This window comes from Gorilla gorilla, chromosome X (genome assembly GCF_029281585.2).
Source record: "Gorilla gorilla gorilla isolate KB3781 chromosome X, NHGRI_mGorGor1-v2.1_pri, whole genome shotgun sequence".
In the NCBI taxonomy this organism is placed as follows: Eukaryota; Metazoa; Chordata; class Mammalia; order Primates; family Hominidae; genus Gorilla; species Gorilla gorilla.
The window spans coordinates 64,610,889-64,635,049 of NC_073247.2; the positions used below are offsets into that span (position 1 = coordinate 64,610,889).

The 24,161-nt window shown below is 45.8% G+C and overlaps 1 protein-coding gene across 2 annotated transcripts in view; it reads right to left on the minus strand.

Moving 5' to 3' along the window:
* FGD1 (FYVE, RhoGEF and PH domain containing 1) overlaps nt 1-24,161 on the minus strand; it is an 84,588-nt gene that overhangs the window by 49,356 nt on the left and 11,071 nt on the right. The window contains exon 1 of one of the 2 annotated variants that reach the window (XM_004064223.4): nt 227-1,333. The exons of the other annotated variant lie outside the window; for it this stretch is intronic. Within the exon in view, the coding sequence (XP_004064271.1) occupies nt 227-533 (307 nt within the window). The 5' untranslated portion in view covers nt 534-1,333. Of the gene's footprint in view, nt 1-226; nt 1,334-24,161 lie in introns of those variants that run through there. 2 annotated transcript variants of the gene reach the window in all.

Below are 24,161 nucleotides of genomic sequence, written 5' to 3' on the forward strand. Positions count from 1 at the left end.
GAGGTTGAGGGGCACAAGGGACAGAGAGAGGAGATGGGGGCAGAGGTTGAAAGGACTGGACATAAGGCCAAGGGACGTGGGGAGGAGGAGGGGTTTGAGGGAACCCAAAGGGCCGAGGTAAGCGAGCCTGTTCCGAGGTGGGGCTTAGAGGGCTCGAGAACAAGAACCCGCTCCCAGTACCAGGCCCGTGGCCCGGGCTCCCATACTCTCTCAGTCGCTCACTCACCAGGCCGAGGCTGCGAGCCCTCCAGGTGGTAAGAGAAGCGCAGGGCCCGGTGGTGCTGTGGACTGGGACCGCAGGGCAAGACCCGGTGGCCTGGAGCAGCGCCCAGGCTGGTGTCCGAGGGTCCGACAAACTGGGGATCCAGTGGGCCGCCAAGAGCCGAACCTGAGCCCCTGCGCGCCAGCAGTCCGGGTTCCGAGGCTCCAGGGTCCGAGTCGGCACAGGCCGGCGGAGCGGCGCCCGGCGGGTTCGTGGCTGGGTGTTCGGGCTCCGCAGGCCCGGCGCCCCCCGGGGCTCGGTGGCCATGCATGGTCCGGGCCTGGGCGCGGGGCCCGAGCTCCCCGCTTGGCTCCAGCTCCTGGGGCGGAGGCGCGGGCGGAGGAGGCCCGGCGCCCGGCGGAGCAGCGGCCTCAGGATCGGGGGGCGGGACTGCGGGCTCAGCCCCACTGCGGAGACTCAAGCCCCCAGCCCGGGCCCGGGCCAGCAGCCGTGGCAGCGGTGGCAGTAGCAGCAGCAGCCGCGGCCACCGCCGCTGCCGTGCCAGGCATCGCCGGCCCCGGCCCCGGCCCCGCGCGGGGAGTGGGCTCGGCGGGGCCGGGGGCCCGCTGGGGAGCGCTGTCTATGCGGCTGCGGTTGGGCGAGGGTTGGAGAGCTACGCTCGGCGGGGACTCTCCGGTGGACGGCGAGCCACTTCCGTGGCCCCGGGGCGAGAAGTCGGTCGGATCCAAGTGCGGGGTCTCTTCTTTCTCCCCGAATGGGAATAGATCTGGGCTCTCCTGGCTGGTTGGGAAGCGTTCTTCCTCCCGCCGCAGCCGCGGCCGGGGGCGGAGGAGAGGGGAGGGGAGAGGAGGGGAGGGAAGAGAGAACGGCGGTGGCCGGGGGCGCGCGTGTGCGCTGCGCTTGGGCTGCGGGGCTCGCCTTCAGCCAGTAGTCCCAGACGATGCTCCAGCCGCGGGGGCAGGAGAACGGCCTGGGCCGGGCTCCACCGTCCTCCCCAGCTTCAGCCTGGGTCTCGGCGGCGGCGGGCGGGAAGGAGCCCTGGGAAGGGGGGTGGGGAGGCGGGAGCCTCGCAGAGGCAGACGCAGCCACAGCGGCACTGGGACCCAGTTACCGGGGCCCCGCCCCCTCGCCCGGGATTTGCGCCTGACCACGCCCCCTCGCTCGGGGCCGCCTCACTTCTCGCTGCTACCGCTCTCAAGGCCCTCCTGCCCCTTAAAAAATTCCCCCTCGGCCTGCTTTCCCCACAGGCAAGTCTCCGGGCTCAACCCCCTCCCCCCATATCTGCCCTTCCATCCCATCTCAGGTCTTCCCCCCTCTGCTTGCCCTTCACTCTCTTTTCCAAAAGCCTTTCCTCATGTTCCTGAGTGTTCCTAGGGCTTGGCTCATAGAGGACCTGTCTCTGATTCTCCTTCACTCTGCTCAGACCAGATATCTTGGTCCCTTACTTAGTCACTTTCTTAAATACCCTCAGTTCCCTGATTTGTCGCATCCGCCTGGCAACATCCCAGTCTTGAATTGGTCCAACTGTCCGCCTTTTCCATGCCTGCGCCCAGGCAGCTAAACATTGCTGGGGAAAACTATTCAACTTCACAGATTTGTGCCACTATAAACCCATGGTTCCCAGCTTCTACCAGGCCCTCAGTTTTGACTCACAACCCTACTAGTCAGCTCTCCCTCCGTTCTCCACAGTGACCATTTCAAACCTTCTCCTTTCCCCTCAAACCCCAACTGCTCCATCTGCCCTGTAACCCTCAGCAAATAACCTGACCTGCTGCAGAGAGTAAACAGAGCCACCGTAGAGGAAGCTCTTGACTTTTTGCTACGAAGCCTAGGAATTTGTCCTTGCTCCTTCCCAACAGCATCTAAACATAGACCTCTTCCATCTAAAAACAAATAAACAATTACCAAGAATTCTGCCTCTCCAACCACCTCCTTCTCTTCTCTTCTACAAACTTCTCAAAAGAGTTGCCTACACCCAACTGTCTTCATTTTCCCACCTCCCACTTATCTTTCAACCCACTCCAATCTGCCTCCACTACTTGCTTGAAACTGCTCTCTCTCATCAGGGTCTGCCATGAAACATCTCACTAAATCCCATAGAATCTTTTCTTTTCTTTTTTTTTTTGAGACAAGAGTCTCACTCTGTCGCCCAGGCTGGAATGCAGCGGCATGATCTCGGCTCACTACAATCTCCGCCTCCTGGGTTCAAGCGATTCTTCTGCCTCAGCCTCCCGAGTAGCTGGGATTACAGGCGCTCACCACTACGCCCAGCTATTTTTCTGTATTTTTAGTAGAGACGGGGTTTCACCATATTGGCCAGGCTTGTCTCAAACTTCTAACCTTGTAATTCGCCGGCCTCTGTCTCCCAAAGTGCTGGGATTACAGGCGTCAGCCACCGCGCCCAGCCCCCATAGAATCTTTTCAGAGGTTATCCTACTTGGTTTCTTGATAGCATTTGGCACTGTTGACCACTCCCTCCTCCTTAAACCACTTCCATGACACTGCACTTTCCTTGTTTTTCTTCTACTTCCTTAGTAATTCTTTTTTTACTTTCCAGGCTCCTCTTTGTCCAACCCTTTATGCTGGTGCTCTTTAGGGCTTTGGCCTGAGCGCTCTTGTCCTCTCTCTACATACGATTTTTTTTTCTTTCTTTCTTTCTGAGACAGAGTCTTGCTCTGTCGCCTAGGCTGGAGTGCAGTGGCGCGATCTAGGCTCACTGCAACTTCCGCCTACCGGGTTCAAGCTATTCTTCTGCCTCAGCCTCCCAAGTAGCTGGCATTACAGCCATGCACCACCACGCCCGAATAATTTTTGTATTTTTAGTAGAGATGGGGTTTTGCCATATTGGCCAGGCAGGTCTCCAACTACTGACCTCAAGTGATCCACTTGAGGAAAGAGAAGCCTCGGATTACAGGCCGCCCTTTTCTTTATCTCATTTGCTCCCATGGCTTCAATGATCATATCTTTGCTGATGACTCCCAAATTGATACCTCAAAACCAGATATTTCTCCTGACCCATGCATTCAACTGGTTATTAGGCAGCTCTACCTGAATATCCCAGAGACACCTAAAACCTCAGCTTCTTCCCAACTCAAGGCGTCCTCCTTCCAACCTGTTTGTCCTTCTTTGTGTCTTACCTTAGTGAATGACCCCAGTCAAAGCAGAAACCCGGGTTACACCCTTAATTCTTTTCTCTCCTCCATCACCCATGCAGTCACCAAGTCCCATCATTTTGACCTCCTACCAAATCTATTTATGTAGTCTCTACATTTCTGGGGCCACTACCCTAGTTTAGACCAGAACCATTTCTAACCTGCAATACTGTCATAGTCTCCCTATTTCAGTCTTGTTCTCTGGAATCTATTCTCTACACTATAGGCAGTGTATATCTTTTGAAAACATAAATAAGGCCGGGTGCGGTGGCTCACACCTGTAATACCAGCACTTTGGTAAGCCGAGGTGGGTGGATCACTTCAGGTCAGGAGTTCGAGATCAGCCTGGCCAAAATGGTGAAACCCCATCTCCACCAAAAATACAAAAATTAGCCGGGCATGGGGGCAGATGCTTGTAATCCCAGCTACTTGGGAGGCTGAGGCAGAGAATTGCTTGAACCCGGGAGGTGGAGGTTGCAGTGAGCCAAGATCATGCTGCTTCCAGCCTGGGCGACAGAGCGAGACTTGTCTCAAAAAAAAAAAAAAATATATATATATATATATATATATATATACACATATAAATAAGTAATTAAATAAAAGTTAAATCAAATTATATCACTCCCATGTTTAGGACCCTTCAGTGAGTCTCTACTGGCTCAAAATGAAACCCACCTTCCTTAACAGGAAAGGGTAAATGGCCCTTCATGATCTGTGCCCCTGCCAGCCTTTCCGTGCTGAAATTCTTAGACTATTCCTTAGTCTCTCTAGCCTCCAAGTTTTTGCATATGCTGTTCTCGCTGAGTGAAACTTTCTCTGCATCTCCCCAATTCCACTTCATTTGTTCTTCAGATCTCAGCTCATTCAACGAAAGTCTTTTGGACACAAACTATGGGCCAGGCACCATGTGATGCACTAGCTATGCAGCAGTGAATAAGACAGACATGAACAAGACAATGGTGAAAAAACTGTCCTCAGAGTTCATTGGCTGGTACTGGAGAGGATGTGAAATAAACACATAATTACAACACATAAACACACATAATTACAAATTGTGATAAGGTTATAAAGGGACAGAACAGGGTGATAAGAAAGAGAATAACGGGTATGTGTGTGTGGGGGGGTGTGATTTAGCCTGAGGGGTCAGGCAAGGGCTGCTATTTAAGCTGAGCCCTGAAGGAGTGGGAGTTGGCAGATGAGTGGACACAAAAGTGCTCCAGGCAAAGGATACAGCAAGTGGGAAGGCCCTGGGGGGAAAGAGAAATGGCCTATTTAGGAGCTATAGAAGGCTAATAATGGCTAAAGCATAGTGCTTGGAAGGCAAGAGGGGTGGGATATGAGATTCAAAAGGTAGGCAGGAGCTAGATTATGCAGGGCTTTTTAGGCCATGTTAAGAAGAATGGGTTTTATTCTACAAGCAATGAAAAGGTATTGAAGCAGTGCTTTTAAATGTGGGTCAAACTGGAGAAGGTACTGAAATCAATTTAAGAATAGAAAATATAAGAATGGGCTGGGCATGGTGGCTCACGCCTGTAATCCCAGCACTTTGGGAGGCCGAGGTGGGTGGATCACCTGAGGTCAGGAGTTTGAGGCCAGCCTGACCAATATGGTGAAATCCCGTCTACTAAAAATACAAAAATTAGCCGAGTGTGGTGGAGCTTGCCTGTAATCCCAGCTACTCGAGTGGCTGAGGCAGGAGAATGGCTTGAACCCGGGAGATGGAGGTTGCAGTGAGGCGAGATCGTGCTACTGCACTCCAGCCTGGGCGACAGAGCAAGACTCCATCTCACATACACAACAAATAAATAAATTAATTAATAAAAAGAGTGTATCATAGGATCATGTAGGAAGGGTAAATATGTTTCATGAAACGCTTCAGTTTGTATCGTATGTGAACTGGATCCAGAGGAAATAGTATCTCTTTTGCAGATACCTCACATCCCCAAAATGCTGAAATACACATTGAAAGGTTTTAAGCTTGAGATTCACAGGGTATATTTAATGTTTTACAAAGATGACTTTGGTTGCTCTAGATTGAATTGCAGGTGGACAAGATTAGGAACCTACTGCGGCCAGAGATGATGGTGAGCTGACTAAGGAGGTGGCAGTGGAGATGGAGAGAGGCAGACCGATTTGAGAGATATTTAGAATTGAGAAGGCTTGGTGTGAAAGCTTGGGAGAAGGAGGGGGAGGGGGGAATCAAGGATGACTCCAAGGGATCTGGTGATGGTAGGCTAGTCACTCACTGAGATGAGGAAGACAGAAAGAGGAACAGATTTTCAGGGGAAGATCAAGAGTTCAGTTTTGGATATGCTAAGCTGGACATGCCCTTGAGATATCCAAGTGGAGAAGTCAAGTAGATAGTGGTATATATATCCCAGGGGAGAAGTCTGTTTCAGATATAAGTGAGAGTTGTCAGCATAGAGATGGCATTAAAAGTCAAGAGTAGAAAAAAATCACCCTGAAACAGTAAAGACTGAGAAAGGAAAAGGATCCATGATTGAGCTTTGAGGAACTTCAACTTTACAGGTTGAGTGAAGGAGCAGGAGTTGGCAGAGACTGAAAAAGAAGGAAAGAGCTCCGGGCGCGGTGGCTCACGCCTGTAATCCCAGCACTTTGGGAGCCCGAGGCGGGCGGATCACGAGGTCAGGAGATTGAGACCATCCTGGCTAACACGGTGAAGCCCCGTCTCTACTAAAAATACAAAAAATTAGCCGGGCATGGTGGCGGGCGCCTGTAGTTCCAGCTACTCGGGAGGCTGAGGCAGGAGAATGGTGTGAACCCGGGAGGCGGAGCTTGCAGTGAGCCAAGATGGCGCCATTGCACTCCAACCTGGGTGACAGAGCGAGACTCCATCTCAAAAAAAAAAAAAAAAAAGAGGCAGGGACATAACCAGGAGTGTGTCAAGGATGTTCCAAGAGTGCTGAGAAGATAAGGATTTAAAAGGGTCCATTGGCTATGGCAACATTGATATCATTGATGACCTTGATAGTAGTGGTTTTGGAGGAGTGGTGGAGGTGAAGACCAGAATGGATGAAGGGTGAATGGATACCACTGGATACCACTGGTGGGAGTGTAAATTGATACAACCATTCTAGAAAAAGTTGGGCATTTTCTAGTAAAGCTGAATGATGCACATACTCTGTGACCTGGCAATTCTAGGTATATACCCCAGAGCAGCAGTTCTCACAGTGTGATCTGGGGATCCTGTGGAGGGGGGTAGTGGGGAGAACCAAAACCATAATATAGTAAGATGTTACTTGCTTTTTTACTCTCATTCTCTCAAGAATGTAGAGTGGAGTTTTCCAGAGGCTACATGACATGTGATATCACAACAGATTGAATGCAGAGGCAGATATGAGAATCCAGCTGTCTTCTATTAAGCCATACAGTAAAGAGATTTACAAAAATGTAAAACAATGCCACTCCTCACTAAATTCTTTTTGTTTTGAAAAATAGTCATTTTTCATAAAAATATATTGTTAAGTGTAATTGGCTTATTGTTATTTTAATGTATTTAAACTTTTTCAGCTTTAATTTCAAACACGGCAAGTATCAATTGATATAAACCACATAAATCAAAGCTCTTTGGGGTCTGCAATGCTTTTTAAGAATATAAAGGGATCCTGAGACCAAAAAGTTTGAGAACTGCTCCTTAAAGCAACCCTTGCACATGTATGTGTATTGGGAGTCATGTACAAGAATGTTCACAAGTCTGTTTGTAACAGCAAGAAACTGGAAACGAGTGTAGGATAAATACACTCATACTTTTTTTTTTTTGGAGATGGAGTTTCACTCTTGTTGCCCAGGCTGGAGTGCAAGGGCACGATCTCGACTCACTGCAACCTCTGCTCCTGTTCAAGCAATTCTCTGCCTCAGCCTCCCGAGTAGCTGGGATTACAGGTGTCTGCCACCACGCCTGGCTAATTTTTTGTATTTTTAGTAGAGACGGGGCTTTGACATGTTGGTCAGGCTGGTCTCGAACTCCTGACCTCAGGTGATCCACCCGCCTCTGCCTCTCAAAGTGCTGGGATTACAGGTGTGAGCCACCACACCTGGCCCACTCATACATATTTACGCAACAGAATACTATAAGGAAATTTTAAAAATGAATGAACTGTAGCTATATGTATCAACATGGATGAGACTCAGGAGACCTAATACTGATTCAAAAAAGTCACAGAAGAATATGTTTATATAAAGCTGAAAACCATGCAGAATTAAACAGTATGTGGATGCAGTCATATATTATAAAACAAGAAAAGCAAGGAATGAAAAATCAAAAATTCAGGACGGCAGTTACCTGTCACAGAGGTGAAGGAGACATGACTGGGGAGAGTCATACAAGGAGTTTTGTCATTAGTAAATGATCTCTTATTGAAGCTAGGTGATAGGGACACAGATTTTTTAAATTGTTTATTCAAACTGTACAGATATGTATATTATAAAATTTATAATGTATATCATGAAAAACAAATACATTAATTAATTTAAAAAATACGACTAATTGCCTAGAGGGCCGGAGGGAGTGTAGATTGTTATAGGATCCTCACTGAGGTTAGAAGGAACACACTTCCTCCCACCCCAGTGAAGTGGGGTTATGTGCGTATGCAGTTCCCTTGAGAAACATGGCTGTGAAGGGAAATAGATCCTAGGGAGATAGCATGATCATAGGAAGAGGGTCAAATAATGTTTTTTTTTTAAGATGAGAGATGCTGAACTATGTTTCCTTCTGGGAATGATCCAGTAGAGAGAGAGAGAGAGAGAAAGGCACTAACACAAGGGAAAGGAAAGGTTGGGGTTGGGATCTAGGGTACTGAGCCTCAGAGGGTCCCTGGACCCTTAATTGTAACAGGAAGGAATGAGAAAAAGACAAATGCAAATACAGGTAACTTTACAGATTGAGTGGTGGGAAGATAAAGGCCCTGTAAAAAATTCTTGATGTTTGATGGCTTCTATTTTCTCACTGATGCATGAAGTAAGGTCATTTGTGATAGAGAAAATAGAGGGCCAGGTGCGATGGCTAAGGCCTGTAATCCCAGCACTTTGGGAGGCTGAGGTGGTAGAATGGCTGAGCCCAGGAGTTGGAGACCAACCTGGGCAACATAGTGAGACCTGTCTCTACAAAAAATTAAAAAATTAGCCAGGCATGGTGGTGCCTGCCTGTAATTCCAGCTACTTGGGAGGCTGAGGCAAGAGGATCCCTTGAGTCCAGGAGGTTGAGGCTGCAGTGAGCCATGATTGTGCCACTGCACTGCAGCCTGGGTGACAGAGCAAGACCCAGTCTCAAAAAAAAAAAAAAATTAGTCTTTTTTAGTAGCATGGTTGATAGAAATTTGTTTTTTACTATTGACAGTTTAGCAAAGTTTCAGTTTCATATAATAATAATATTTTATACATGTTTAGGACTGCTATCAAATTTGGGAAAACCCTTGTCTAGTTTCTTTCATATATGAGCTGTAAAATTTCAGGACATTTTAATTTTTTTGTAGAATGACAAATCTTCAGTACTATGATTGTTCACTGTTCATTAAACAGGGCCTTGGAAGAGACCTGTGCAAAGGAGGAGCCCTGAAGCTTAAGCTTCATTGATTTCTATGTAAATCTACCTCTGGCCTCTTTAAATTACCTCCTCCTCCAGGAAGCTTTCTCTGATTTTCCCAGGCTGAGTTTTTCCCACAGGGCTTTATTTCTGCCGTTTCCCCAGTCTCTCTGAGCTTTCCCAGTCTCTCTAAGCTAGGTAGGTCTGCCTCGACTACTAGAAGGAGGGAGCTCCAGAGTACAAGGAGTCAGGACACACTTACCCTAGAGACCGCAGTCTTCCATTAGTCTGTCAGCAAACTTTCAATTGAAGCAGTATGGCACTGTAGTCAAACATGTAGTCCTTGGAAGCAAGCAGACTGGAATTTGGCTTTTTGTATCTTCAGTGCATGGGAAAGGATTCATCCCAATCCTTGGTTTATGATATACTCTCACCATTGGTCCGGGCAGGAGCTTCATGCACTCCTAGCTCCTCTGTGTGATGTTGGGCAAGTTATTCATTGTTTGGAGTCTCAGTTTCCCCATGTGTAAACTGTGGATGATAATAACACCTACTACATCAGACCTGTGAGGTTCTGATGACATAATCCACGAAAAGGCATGCACAGGACATGGTGCCTAATGTTTAATAAATGGAGCTCTCCATGTGACTGGCACTCTATCATGAGTGTAGGATACAGTAAGGAATAACAAAGGCCTGGGCCTTGCCTTCCTGAACTCATAGTCTAGTGGGCCCCATATGGCCCAGTGCTCACCCTGATATAGCCAAGAGACTTGTGAATGATTGTTGGATCAGAAAGATTTAATCCTTTTGTCTCTATTTCTCTCTCTCCCTTTTTTTTTTTTTTTGAGACACAGTCTCACTCTGTCACCCAGGCTGGAATGCAATGGCACAGTCTCAGCTCACTGCAACCTCCGCCTCCCGGGTTCAAGCAGTTCTCCTGCCTCAGCCTCCCGAGTAGCTGGGATTACAGGTGCCCACCACCACAACTGGCTAATTTTTGTATTTTTAGTAGAGACGGGGTTTCACCATGTTGGCCAAGCTGGTCTCGAACTCCTGACCTCAGTGATCCACCCACCTCAGCCTCCCAAAGTGCTGGGATTACAGGCATGAGCCACGGTGCCCGGCCATGATTTCTCTTTCATGTTTTTGTCTCTCTTCCTCCCAGTTAGCCATCACTGTCACCACCTCGCAGACATCCCCTATCTCTGTCTCTATTTTGCTTTTTCTTGTCTCTCTGTTTACAACTGTCTGGCTGCTTCTTTTTCCTGTCTCTCCTATTCTCTTTCTCAAACTCTCTCCCCTCTCACTCTTGTTCTCTCATTCTATTAGTTATGTTGCCGGCTACCCTGTCTCCATCCTGTCTGAGTCTAACTCATGATCCTCATCTTGGTCCATGTCTCTGTCCTTATATATATGACCACATTGTTCTCTCTCATCTGTTTTTTTTTTTTTTTCTGAGACGGAGTCTCACTCTGTCACCCAGGCTGGAGTGTGGTGGTGTGATCTCAGCTCACTGCAACCTCCGCCTCCCAGGTTCAAGTGATTTTCCTGCCTCAGCCTCCTGAGTAGCTGGGATCACAGGCATGCACCACCACGCCCAGCTAATTTTTGTATTTTTAGTAGAGACGAGGTTTCACCATGTTGGCCAGGCTGGTGTCGAACTCCTGACCTCAAGTGATCTGCCTGACTCAGCCTCCAAAAGTGCTGGGCGTGAGGCACCGCACCCTGCCTGTTTCTAAATTTCTATGTGTTCCAGAATTTCTGTCTTTTCTGTTTTCCTTTCAATTTCCCTTGGCTCCTTGGCCTCTTTTATGTATTTCCAGAAGTCTCCATCACTCTGTCCCAATTTATCCTATCTCTGGCTGTCTCTCTCAGTCCTCATCTCTTTGCGTTGCTGCATTCATCTGTCTCTGCTCCCCGCTACCACTGTCTTTCTCTATTCTCACCTGTCTGTTCCGATCTCTGTATCTCTGTCTTCATTTTTTCCCTCTTAACATTTACATTCTTGTTTCTGTCTTTCCCTCTCTCACACACACTCCTATGTTGGTCTTCTTGCCTCCTTCTCCCTGTCTGATTCTCTCTCATTACTCTATATCCAATTTTTACCTCTATTTCTCTGTCACCATCTCTCTTGTTGGGCTGTTTTCCTCATGTGTCTGACTCTTGTCCCCATCTCTCTGTCGCTAGGTGTGCTTCATCTGCTATCTTGTCCCCAGCTCCACGTCCTTTTGTCTCTACCTGTGTCACTGACAAAGTAGTCAAGAGTATGGTCTCTGGTATTTGACTATTTATTTCGATTCCAGTCCTAGATGTGCCATTGACTTGCTGTGCCTCAGTGTCCTCATCTGTAAAATAGGGCTGATAATAGTACCTGTGCTTCATAGTGTTATTGTGAGGATTAAATGAGTTAATACATGTACACCTCTTAGAAGATGTTTCAGACAGAACAAACACTCAAACATGTAGACTTTGACATCACTGACATTTTCCTCCCCATTGTCATCACCATCTGTTTCCATCTTTGATTATCTAATCCTAGTCATTCCCCCTCCAACTACCTGGCTATTACTATTGCTTTGTTTTTCTCTCTGCCCACAATTGTTTTGTTTATAATTAATTTTATTTATTTATTTATTTATTTATTTAGAGATGGAGCCTCATTCTGTTGCCCAGGCTGAAGTACAGTGGTGCGAGCTTGGTTCACTGCAACCTCCGCCTCCTGGGTTCAAGTGATTCTCCTGCCTCAGCCTCCCAGGTAGCTGGGATTACAGACGCACACCACCATGCCAGGCTAATTTTGTTTATTTTTAGTAGAGATGGGGTTTCACCATGTTGGCCAGGCTCGTCTTGAACTCCTGACCTCAGGCGATCTGCCCGCCTTGGCCTCCCAAAGTGCTGGGATTACGGGCATGAGTCACCGCACCCAGCCTAATTAATTTTATTTTAAAACAATTTTTAATTGAGGCATAATACATGTACATATTTTGGGGATACATGATTTTTTTTTTTTTTGAGACGGAGTCTCGCTCTGTCGCCCAGGCTGGAGTGCAGTGGTGCGATCTCGGCTCACTGCAAGCTCCACCTCCCGGGTTTATGCCATTCTCCTGCCTCAGCCTCCCAAGTAGCTGGGACTACAGGCAGCCGCCACCATGACCGGCTAATTTTTTGTATTTTTTAGTAGAGACGGGGTTTCACCGTGTTAGCCAGGATGGTCTTGATCCCTGACCTTGTGATTCACCTGCCTCGGCCTCCCAAAGTGCTGGGATTACAGGTGTGAGCCACCACGCCCGGCCTGATTTTTCTTTTTAAGATGGAGCTTCACTCTGTCCCACAGGCTGGAGTGCAGTGCTGTGTTCTCCACTCACTGCAACCTCTGCCTCCCAGGTTCAAGTGATTCTCATGCCTCAGCCTCCAGAGAAGCTGGGATTACAAGTGCGTCACCATGCCTGGCTGATTCTGTTTTTTTTAATTATTATTATTTTTATTATTTTTATTTTTTTTGAGACTGAGTCTTGCTCTATCACCCAGGCTGGAGTATAGTGGCGTGATCTTGGCTCACTGAAACTTCTGCCTCCCTGGTTCAAGCAATTCTACTGCCTCAGCCTCCCAAGTAACTGGGATTACAGGCGTCCGCCACCACACCCAGTTAATTTTTGTATTTTTGGTAGAGAAGGGGTTTCACCATGTTGGCCAGGCTGGTCTCAAACTCCTGACCTTGGTGATCCACTTGCCTCGGCTCCCAAAGTGCAGGGATTACAGGCATGAGCCACCGTGCCCAGCCTGATTTTTGTATTTTTAGTAGAGATGGTATTTCACCATGTTGGGCAGGCTGGTCTCGAACTCCTGACCTCAGGTGATCCATCCACCTTGGTCTCCCAAAGTGGTGGGATTACAGGTGTGAGCCACCACGCCTGGCTGGGGTACATATGATTTTTAACAATGTTTATTATTTTTTCAGATAGGGTCTCACTCTTTTGCCTAGGCTGGAGTGCAGTGGTGTGATCTTGGCTCCTATAGCCTCTACCTCCTAGGCTCAAGCCTTCCTCCCACCTCAGTCTACCAAGTAGCTGGGACTATAGGTGGGCACCACGTCTGGCTAATTTTTTGTTATTTATTGTGGAGATGGGGTCTTGCTATGTTGCTCTGGCTGGACTCCAACTCCTGGATTCAAGCAATCTACCCACCTTGGCCTCGGCCTTCCAAAGTAGTGGGATTACAGGCATGTGCCACTGCGCCCATCCACATATGATATTTTAATACATTTATACAATTTGTAAAAATCAATCAGTGTGATTGGGATATCCATCACCTTAAATATTTGTCTTTATGCTAGAAACATTTGAATTATTCTCTTCTAGCTATTTTGAAATGTGTAATAGGTTACTGTAAACTGTAGTCACCCTACTGATCTATCGAACACTAGGTCTTATTTCTTCTATCAAATAGTATATTTGTACCCATTAATCTCTCCCTCATTTTTAATGTAGCTGCTTCTCTGACCCCAATCTCTGTCTCTGTCCCCATCTCTTTATATCTCTCCCTACATTCCTGCCTCATTTCAGCCAGTCCCTTGTTCTCCATTTTGCTCACTTCATCTTTCTGTATATCTGTCTCCATCCTTCTGTTTCTTCATATTTATACAAAGAAATATTTGAGACAGGGTCTTACTCTGCTGCCCAGGTAGGAGTGCAGTGGCACAATCTCGGCTGACTGCAGCCTCAACCTCCCAGCCTCATGCAATCCTCCTACATCAGCCTCACAAGTAGCTGTTGTGGCATGTGCCACCACACCCAGCTAACTTTGTCTTTATTTTTGTAGAGACAAAGTCCCACTACGTTGCCCAGGCTGGTCTTGAACTCCTGGGATCAAGTGATCTTTCCGCCTTGGCCTCCCAAAGTGCTGGGATTACAGGCGTGAGCCACTGTGCCTGGCTTATTTTTAAAATTTTTTTTTGAGAGATGTGGTCTCATTATGTTGCCCAGCTTCGTCTCAAACTCCTGGGCTCAAGCGATCCTCCCACCTCAGCCTTCAGCCTCCCAAACTGCTGGGATTACAAGCGTGAGCTACAGCACCCAGCCTCCTTCTATTTTTTTTTTTTTGACACAAGGTCTAACTTTGTCACCCAGGCTGGAGTGCAGTGGCGTGGTCGTGGCTCACTACAGCCTGGACCTCCTGGGCTCAAGTGATCCTCCTGCCTCAGCCTCCTAAGTAGCTGGGACTACAGGTGCACACAAACATGCCCAGCTAATTTTTTGTATTTTGTAGAAATGGGTTTCGCCATGTTGCTGAGGCTGGTTTCGAACTCCTGGGTTCAAGTGATCTGCCCACCCTGGCTTCCTAAAATGTTGGGATTACAGGCATGAGCCACTGCACCTGGCCCTCCTTCTGTTTCATCTCCATTTTTTACTGTCTGTTCTCACCCTTCAAACCCTATTTCTTGGTCTGTTTGTCTTTCTGTCCCTCTATATATCTTTATTTACTTAATCTTATGCTGTTTCTTTGTCCCCATCTCCTTGTGTTTTCCTCTGGCTGCTCTGGACAATTTAGATTGGAATTGTTTTGGTAGATAATGTGGAGCTATAAAAGGGTTCAAGAGGAAGAAGTAGGCCTGGCAAGAGGTGAGTGGCAGGGTGTGGAATTTCATGGGTCTGCCAAATCCTCCTGAAAGACGTGGCCTCTGAGGTCAAGGTTAGCATAAATCCCCTCAACTCAGTCTCTTGAAAGACAAAGAATGCTGCATTTATTGGGAGGACCAGGAAGGGGTACTTTTCTGAGTGAAATTCCATCCGGAAGCTGGAATCCAGAGCATTTCCTGTTGTAATGTTTCTTCCAGACTTGGAGAGTCTGAACCTACCACGTAGCATGTGCACTCCATGCATATGCTTCTACAGCGAAAGGCAGGGATGCATACAGAATCCTCTACCCTTAGAGACCCAGATGTGTGCAGAGACATAGAGACACACATAGAATCAGACTCTCACAGATGCAGATACTCAGAGACATGGAAAAGCACACAGAATGAATCACCCGCTGGCAGAGATGGAGACATGCATAGGGACATTGAGAGACCCACGGAATTACCCCCTCTCAGCTCAGGGACCTGTGTGAACAGATACAGAAGAATAGCTACACAGAGGATAATTTAACCAATTCCCTTTTGAAAAATTGTTCTTGCTGGGCATGATGGCTCACGCCTGTAATCCCAGCACTTTGAGAGGCAGAGGTGGGTGGATCACCCAAAGTCAGGAGTTTGAGACCAGCCTGACCAACATGGTGAAACCCTGTCTCTACTAAAAATACAAAATTAGCCGGGCGTGGTGGCGCATGCCTGTAATCCCAGCTACTAGGGAGGCTGAGGCAGGAGAATCGCTTGAACCCGGGAGGCGGAGGTTGCAGTGAGCCAAGATCACGCCATTGCACTCCAGCCTGGGCAATAAGAGCAAAACTCCGTCTGAAAAAAAAAATTGTTCTCTTTCAGTCTTATATTTTCATATAAACAGAAGCACAGTAGAGCACCATGTATAAACATACACATTCCTAGAAGTATGCACAATCACATACAGTCACAAATATCCAAAGTCACAGAGAATCCCATTCCTTTGCTGGAAGTACAAAGGTAGGCAAACTCCCTCTGTTCCCCAAATGACAGGCATGCTGCTCCTCTGCTGCCCTCCTCTCTGTGAAGCCACCATCAGGCACTCAAGTCAGAAACCTGACCATTAGGAACTAGATGGGCTGGGTGTGGTGGCTCATGCCTGTAATCCTAGCACTTTGGGAGGCCAAGGGGATGGGGGATCACTTAAGGTCAGGAGTTCAAGACCAGCCTGGCCAACATGGTAAAACCCTGTCTCTACTAAAAATACAAAAATTAGCTGGGTGTGGTGGTGCTGTAGTCCCAGCTACTTGGGAGGCTGAGGCAGGAGAATCGCTTGAACCTGGGAGGAGGAGGTTGCAGTGAGCCGAGATTGCGCCACTGCACTCCAGCCTGGGTGACAGAGTGAGAGTACGTCTGAGAAAAAAAAAAAAAAGAGAGAGAAATATAAAATAAGAAAAATGGTATCTGAAGAAATAGAGAATTTGAATAGACCACTAAGTATTAATGAAATTAAAATCGGCTGGGCATGGTGGCTCACGCCTGTAATCCCAGCATTTTGGGAGGCTGAGGCAGGTGGATCACCTGAGGTCAGGAGTTTGAGATCAGCCTGGCCAATATGGCGAAACCCCATCTCTACTAAAATTACAGAAAATTAGCTGGGCGTGGTGGTGCTTGCCTGTAGTCCAAGACACTTGAGAGGCTGAGGCAGGAGAATTGCTTGAACCCAGGAGGCAGAGGTTGCAGTGAGCCGAGATTGCACCATTGCACTCCAGCCTCTGTGACAGAGCGAGACTCAGTTTAAAAAAAAAGAAAAAAGAAAGAAAGAAAATAAATTAAAATGGTAGTCAAGGATGTCCCCCCAAATTCAGGCCCAGATGGTTTACGGGTGTATTGTGCCAGATTCTCAAGAGAACCATTAATTCTCTTCTTGCAGAAATTATTCCAGAAAATAGAAAAGGAGAGAAAGCTTCCTGGCTCACTTTATCAGTCTAGTACAATCTTGAAATCTTGATTCTAAAACCCGATAAGGACAACAGAAGAAAAGAAAATTTTAGGCTCATTTCACTTATAAATATAGACGCACAACTTTTTTTTTTTTTTTTTTTGAGACAGAGTCTCGCTCTGTCGCCCAGGCTGGAGTGCAGTGGCGCAATCTCGGCTCACTGCAAGCTCTGCCTCCCGGGTTCACACCATTCTCCTGCCTCAGCCTCCCAAGTAGCTGGAACTACAGGCACCCACCACCATGCCTGGCTAATTTTCATATTTTTAGTAGAGACGGGGCTTCACCGTGTTAGCCAGGATGGTCTCGATCTCCTGACCTGGTGATCCGCCCGCCTTGGCCTCCCAAAGTGCTGGGATAACAGGCGTGAGCCACCGTGCCGGGCCAGATGCACAACTCTTAACTGCCTGGGCAACATGGTGAAACCCCATCTCTACAAAAAATAATAATAAGGCCGGGCACAGTGGCTCATTCCCAGTACTTTGGGAGGCTGAGGCAGGTAGCTCACTTGAGGTCAGGAGTTTGAGACCAGTCTGGACAACATGGTGAAACCCCATCCCTACTGAAAATACAAAAATCTGGCCAGGCGTGGTGGCTCACGCCTGTAATCCCAGCACTTTGGGAGGCCGAGGCAGGCGGATGATGAGGTCAGGAGATTGAGACCATGGTGAAACCCCGTATCTACTAAAAATACAAAAAATTAGCTGGGCGTGGGGATGGGCACCTGTAGTCCCAGTTACTCGGGAGGCCAAGGCAGGAGAATGGCGTGAACCTGGGAGTCAGAGCTTGCAGTGAGCCGAGATCACACCACTGTACTCCAGCCTGGGTGACACAGCGAGACTCCATCTCAAAAAAAAAACAAAAAAAAAAAACAAAAAATTAGCCAGGTGTGGTAGTGGGCACTTGTAATCCTAGCTACTCGGGAGGCTGAGGCATGATAATCGCTTGAACCTGGGAAGCAAAGGTTGCAGTGAGCTGAGACTGCGCCACTGCACTCCAGCCTGGGCAACGGAGCAAGACTCTGTCTTAAAATAATAATAAAAAAAAATTAGCCAGGCATGGTTGTGTGTGTCTACAGTCCCAGCTACTTAGGAGGCTGAGGTGGGAGGATCATTTGAGCCCAGGAGGTCAAGGCTGCAGTGAGCCAAGGTGATGCCACTGTACTCTGACCTGGGAGACAGAGTGAGACCCTGTCTCAAAAAACAAAACAAAACAAAACAAAAACAAAAACAAAAACAAACAAAAAAAGAAAATACAGGCCAGGAACAGTGGCTAACACCTGTAACCCCAGCACTTTGGGAGGCTGAAGCGGGAGGATCACTTGAGTCCATGAGTTCAAGAGCAGCCTGGACAACAAAGCGAGACTCTGTCTCTATAAAAAAAACCCAAAAAATTAGCCGGGCATGGTGGCATGCCCCTGTAGTCCCAGCTACTCCAGAGGCTGAAGTGGGAAGATTCCTTGAGTCCAGGAGGTCAAGGTGGCAGTGAATTGTGATCATGCCACTGCACTCTAGCCTGGATGACAGAGTGGAAACCTTGTCTCAAAAAATAAAAAAGAAAAAGGTAATAAAAAAAAGATACTTAAAATTAATCAGCAGACCAAAATATAAGCTTTTCTAAATGTCAGGATAATTACAAAAACAAGCAAACAAAACAGACTATATAGTGAAATGCTTTTAATATATAAACATATAGAAAGACATTAAAATAATATGACAGGCCGGGTGCGGTGGCTCATGCCTGTAATCCCAGCACTTTGGGAGGCCGAGGCGGGCAGATCACGAGGTCAGGAGTTTGAGACCAGCCTGGCCAACATGGTGCAACCCCATCTCTATTAAAAATACAGAAATTAGCCAGCTGTGGTGGCACGCACCTGTAATCCCAGTTACTCGGGAGGCTGAGGCAGAATTGCTTGAATCAGGGAGGCGGAGGTTGAGGTGAGCCAAGATCGTGCCACCGCACTCCAGCCTGGGTGAAAGAGCAAGACTCTGTCTCGAATAAAATAAAATAAAATAAAATAATATGGCAATACTAACACTAAACATCTTTCATATATATAAATACAAACTGTCTTAGCTCAAGTGTTTAAGGAAAAATATTTTTCTATTGGATCACTGAGCAAAACTCAATGCTATATTCAAGAGTGTCAACTAAAACAAACTGACTCAGAAAGGCTAAAAATACAAGAAAGGGCAAAGGCATACCAATAAAAGGCAAATAAAAAAAGCAAAAATGTTGCATCTTAATTTCCGGTAAGTTAGGAACTCATAACAAAAAGCATCGACAAGGTCATCAGAAACAAGGGAAGACTGGGAAACTGTCACAGATTGGAGGAGATATGGTGACTAAATGCAATGTCACATCTGAATTGAAGCCTAGGATAGACAAAGGATATCTAGTGGAAAACTGGTGAAATCTGAATAAAGTTTGGATTTTAGTTAATAGTAACATACCAATGTTAATCTCTCAGTTAGCTCAGACGAAGGTAGTCATACAAGATGTTAACATGAGGGGCAACTAGGTAAAGGGTGTATGGAAACCCTGTACTATCTTTGCAACCTTTCTGTAAATCCAAAATTAATCAAAAATAAAAAGTTTATTACAAAGAAGCATTAATTGAGACAAAAAAGGCCACTGATATGGTTTGGCTGTGTCCCCACCCAAATCTCAACTTGAATTGTATCTCCCAGAATTCCCATGTGTTGTGGCTGGGACCCAGGGGGAGGTAATTGAATCAAGGGGGCCGGTAGTTCCAGTGCTATTCTCGTGACAGTGAATAAGTCTCACGAGATCTGATGGGTTTATCAGGGGTTTCCACTTTTGCTTCTTCCTCATTTTCTCTTGCCGCCACCATGTAAGAAGTGCCTTTTGCCTCCTGCCATGATTCTGAGGCCTCGCCAGCCATGTGCAACTGTAAGTCCAATTAAACCTCTTTTTCTTCCCAGTTTCAGGTATGTCTTTATCAGTAGCATGAAAATGGACTAATACAGCCACAATTCACAATGAAGATATAAAGTTACTAATATTTTTGTACCACATGAAATAGCAATTTTCACAAAGCTGAAATAATGAGATACAAGGAGAAATAGATTATAAATTGAAACACACTAAGAACAGGAGAAATTAAACTTACCTTTCTCATTCCAGAACAGAGTAAAGGATCAAAAAACCTAGTAAGAACCAGAAAACCTAAACAGCAAACTCAATATTAGGACAAGAAGAAAATCTCAATAAATTCCAAAAAGTAAAACCAATGTAGACAATGTTCTCTGATCACAACTGGATAAAACTAGAGATCAGTGTAAAATGGATCTGAATATGTGAAAACTCAAACACCTCTTGGGTCAAGGGGAAACTCGAGCTGGTTTCAGTGGCTCATGCCTGTAGTCCCAGCACTTTGGGAGGCTGAGACAGGGGGATCACTTGAGGCCAGGAGTTTGAGACCAGCCTGGGCAACACAGTGAGATCCCTGTCTCTACAAAAAATAAAAAAGTAGCTGGGTGTCGTGATGTATGTCTGTAGTCCCAGCTACTTGGGAGGTTGAGGTAGGAGGATCCCTTGAACCCAGGAGTTTGAGGCTGCAATGAGCTAAGATTGCACCACTGCACTCTAGCTAGGGCAATAGAACAAGACCCTGTCTCAAAACAAACAAATGAACAAACAAAAAACAAACCAAAATTGCTGAATTTCTAGACAATAATGGCAATAAAAACATTCCGTATCAGAATCTATGGATACAGCTAAAGCAGTGGTCAGCGGAAAGTTCATAGCCTTAAAATACTTACATTACAAACAAAAAAACTAAATGAATAAGCATCAGATTGAAAAAGTTAGAGAAAGACAAAACAAATACAGGGAAGCAGAAGGAATGAATTAACAAAAATAAAAGTTAAAATAAAGGAGTTAGAAAATAGATAACAGTAGGACTAATAAATGAGTGGGTTGATTCTGTAAAAAAGAATTATATAAGCTATTAGATAACATAATCAGGAAAAGGAGAAAGCACAAATATACAAAATAAATGAAAAGTTGCACATAACTATAGTAAGAAGACATTTTAAATATCACAAAACACAACTCTATAGAAATTGTTCAAAGAACTGAAGAAATGGATAATGTCCTAGGAAAATATAATTTACAAACTGACCCTAAAAGACAAGTCCATGTAGATCAATTTTCTTTTCTTTCTTTCTTTCTTTTTTTTTTTTTGAGATGGCATTTCGCTCTTGTTGCCCAGGCTGGAGTGCAATGGCACGATCTCGGCTCACCACAACCCCTGCCTCCTGGATTCAAGCGATTCTCCTGCCTCAGCTTCCCGAGTAGCTGGGATTATAGGCATGCGCCACCAAGCCTGGATAATTTTGTATTTTTAATAGAGACAGGGTTTCTCCATGTTGGTCAGGCTGGTCTCGAACTCCCAACCTCATGTGATCCACCCGCCTCAGCCTCCCAAAGTTTTGGGATTACCGGCGTGAGCCACCGCGCTTGGCCTTGTAGATCAATTTTCATGGAAATAGACAAAGTTATAAAGAGCTCCCCAATTCCTCAAAGCACCAGATAGAGCAAGATCCTTTCACAAGGGGAAGTCTTTTCACACTAAAAAGCAGATAATTCAAATGCTATTCTTATTTTCCTGAGCCTAAGGAAGGAACACTTTAAAAATGTCTTTATCAAGTGAATAATAACACTGATACCAAGATCTGACAAAGATTCCACAAGAAAAAGAAAACCATATAGACTAATTCTCACTTAGGAATATCGGCACAATATCCTAAATATTAACAAATAGAATCCATGACTGTGTGGGTTTTATTGCAGGAATGCAAGAATTATTCAATATTAGGAAATCCATTAATATAATCTAACCTATTATTAGATCTAAGTAAAAAAATCCTATCATTTTATTCAGAGATACCAAAGAGTTGTTTGTCAAAACTCAATACCCATTCTTTTATTTTTCTTCTCCTTCAGTAACTTTGGTATCAATACCCATTCTTTATAAAAACATTCAAAAAAAGAGGAATATGTGGTTTCTTCCCTGATATATATTTTATCTCATTCTCTATAGATAGATAGATCCCCCAAATCCAGCATTTCACTTAACCAGGAAATACCACCAGTATTTATATGCTAAAATCAGAAACCAACTAAGGGTACCTACTCTCTCCACTACAATTTAGCATTTTACTGGAGGTTGTCTGGGCACTGTGGCTCACGCCTGTAGTCCTAGCACTTTGGCAGGCCATGGCAGGTGGATTGCTTGAGGCCAGGAGTTTGAGACCAGCCTGGCCAACATGGTAAAACCCCATCTCTACTAAAGTTACAAAAATTAGCTGGGTGTGGTAGTGCACACCAGTAATCCCAGCTACTCAGGAGGCTGGGGCATGAGAATCACTTGAGCCTGGGAAGTGGAGGTTGCAGTGAGCCAAGATCGTGCTACTGCCCTGTGGCCTGGATGAGAGAGAGAGAGACTCTGTCTTAAAAACAAAAAAAAAAACAAAAAAAAATTGCATTGGAGGTAGTAATCATTACAATTAGAAAAGAGAAATAAATTAAATATACAATTGAAATGGAAGAAGTAGAGCTATCACCATTTATAGATGATCAGATTGTATATAGCCACAAAACCCAAACAAACCAATAGAGAAACTACTACAAACAAGAGAATTCTGTACGGTAGCAGGATATAAAATTAATATATAGAAATCATTCAGTTAGAAGATATATGGAAGAGAAGGCTCCATTTATTAGAGCAATAAAAAAGATAAAATACCTATAAACAACCTTAACAAGAAATGTCTAAAACCTTAATGAGAAACATTCATAACACTCTGAAGGAACTAATGGAAAGGCATGCCATGTTCTCAGATGGGAAGACTTAAAATCATAAAGATGTCAAATTAATTTATAAATTTAGTATAAGCCCATTATCATTTTTTGGCTGCACACGGTGGCTCACGCCTGTAATTCCAGCACTTTGGGAGGCCGAGGTGGGCAGATCACGAGGTCAGGAGTTCGAGACCAGCCTGGCCAATATGGCGAAACCCTGTGTGCACTAAAAATACAAAAATTAGCTGGGTGTGGTGGTGGGCGCCTGTAATTCCAGCTACTTGGGAGGCTGAGGAAGAAGAATCGCTTGAAGCCAGCAGGCAGAGGTTGCAGAGAGCCGAGATCGCACCACTGCACTCCAGCCTGGGCGACAGAGCGAGACTCTGTTTCAAAAAAAAGCATATCATTTTTTTTTTTCTGAAACTAGACAAGCCGATTCTAAGTTCATATGGAAAAATAACAAGCAAGCATAGCCAGCATATCTCTGAAAAGAAAGAACGATGATGGGGGACTACTGCCACAATAATGCTGTGTTGTAAACCAAAGTGAATAATTATGTACCAAAACTCAGACAGAGTCTATGGGTCAGCTGGGAGGTTCTATGATCTGGACTAGGCTGTGTTAATCTCAGCTGGGCTAGCTTATGTGTCTGCACCTAGTTGGTGGCTTGGCTGGAGGTTGGTTGGCTGCTATAGGACACACTGGCTGGGATGACCAAGCTCATTTCTACTTGTCTCTCACATCTCTCCAGGAGGCTAGTCTGAATATGTTCTCACAGCTGCGGCAGGGGTCCAAGAGAGGAAGTAGAATATGCAAGAGCTTTTTCAAGTCTCTGCTTATACCAAGTTTGCTACTATCCCATTGATTAAAGCAAGTTGTATGGCCAAACTCAAGAGTCAGTGTGGGAAGGTACTACCTTTACCAAAGTTAGATAAAGAGACACATGAATAATTGGGGTGATTAATACAATCTATCACAAAACTATGACTCAGTATCTAGAATCCATGAAAGAAAACATAAATTTATATAAATATAAAATTTGCAGCTGGGTGCAGTGGCTAACGCCTGTAAGTTCCAGTACTTTGGGAGGCCGAGGTGGGCAGATCACCTGAGGTCAGGAGTTCGAGACCAGCCTGACCAACATGACGAAACCCCATCTCTGCTAAAAATACAGAGGCCAGACACGGTGGCTCACGCCTGTAATCCCTGCACTTTGGGAGGCAGAGGCGGGCGGATTGCCTGAGGTCAGGAGTTCCAGACCAGCCTGGCCAATATAGTGAAGCTCCGTCTCTACTAAAAACACAAAAAATTAGCCAGGCATGGTGGCAGGCATCTGTAATCCCAGCTACTCGGGAGGCTGAGGCAGGAGAATCACTTGAACCCGGGAGGCAGAGGTTGCAGTGAGCCGAGACCATGCCACTGCACTCCAGCCTGGGCAAGACAGCGAGACTCCGTCTCAAAAACAAACAAACAAACAAACAAAAAACCAAAAAAACCAAAACAGAAATTAGCTGGGCGTGGTGGCAGGCGCCTGTAATCCCAGCTACTTGGGAGGCTGAGGCAGGATAATCGTTAGAACCCAAGAGGCAGAGGTTGCAGTGACCTGAGATTGCATCACTGCACTCCAGCCTGGGCAACAGAGCGAGACTCCATCTCAAAAAAAAATAATAAATAAATAAATAAAATAAAATTTGCTTTGGAAAAAAGTCCGTTAGCAAAGTCTGAAGAATGATGAACTGGGGAAAAAATTGACAGCTGAGATCATTGACAAAGGTCTATCTCTATTTAATTTTTTTTTTGAGACAGAGTCTCGCTCT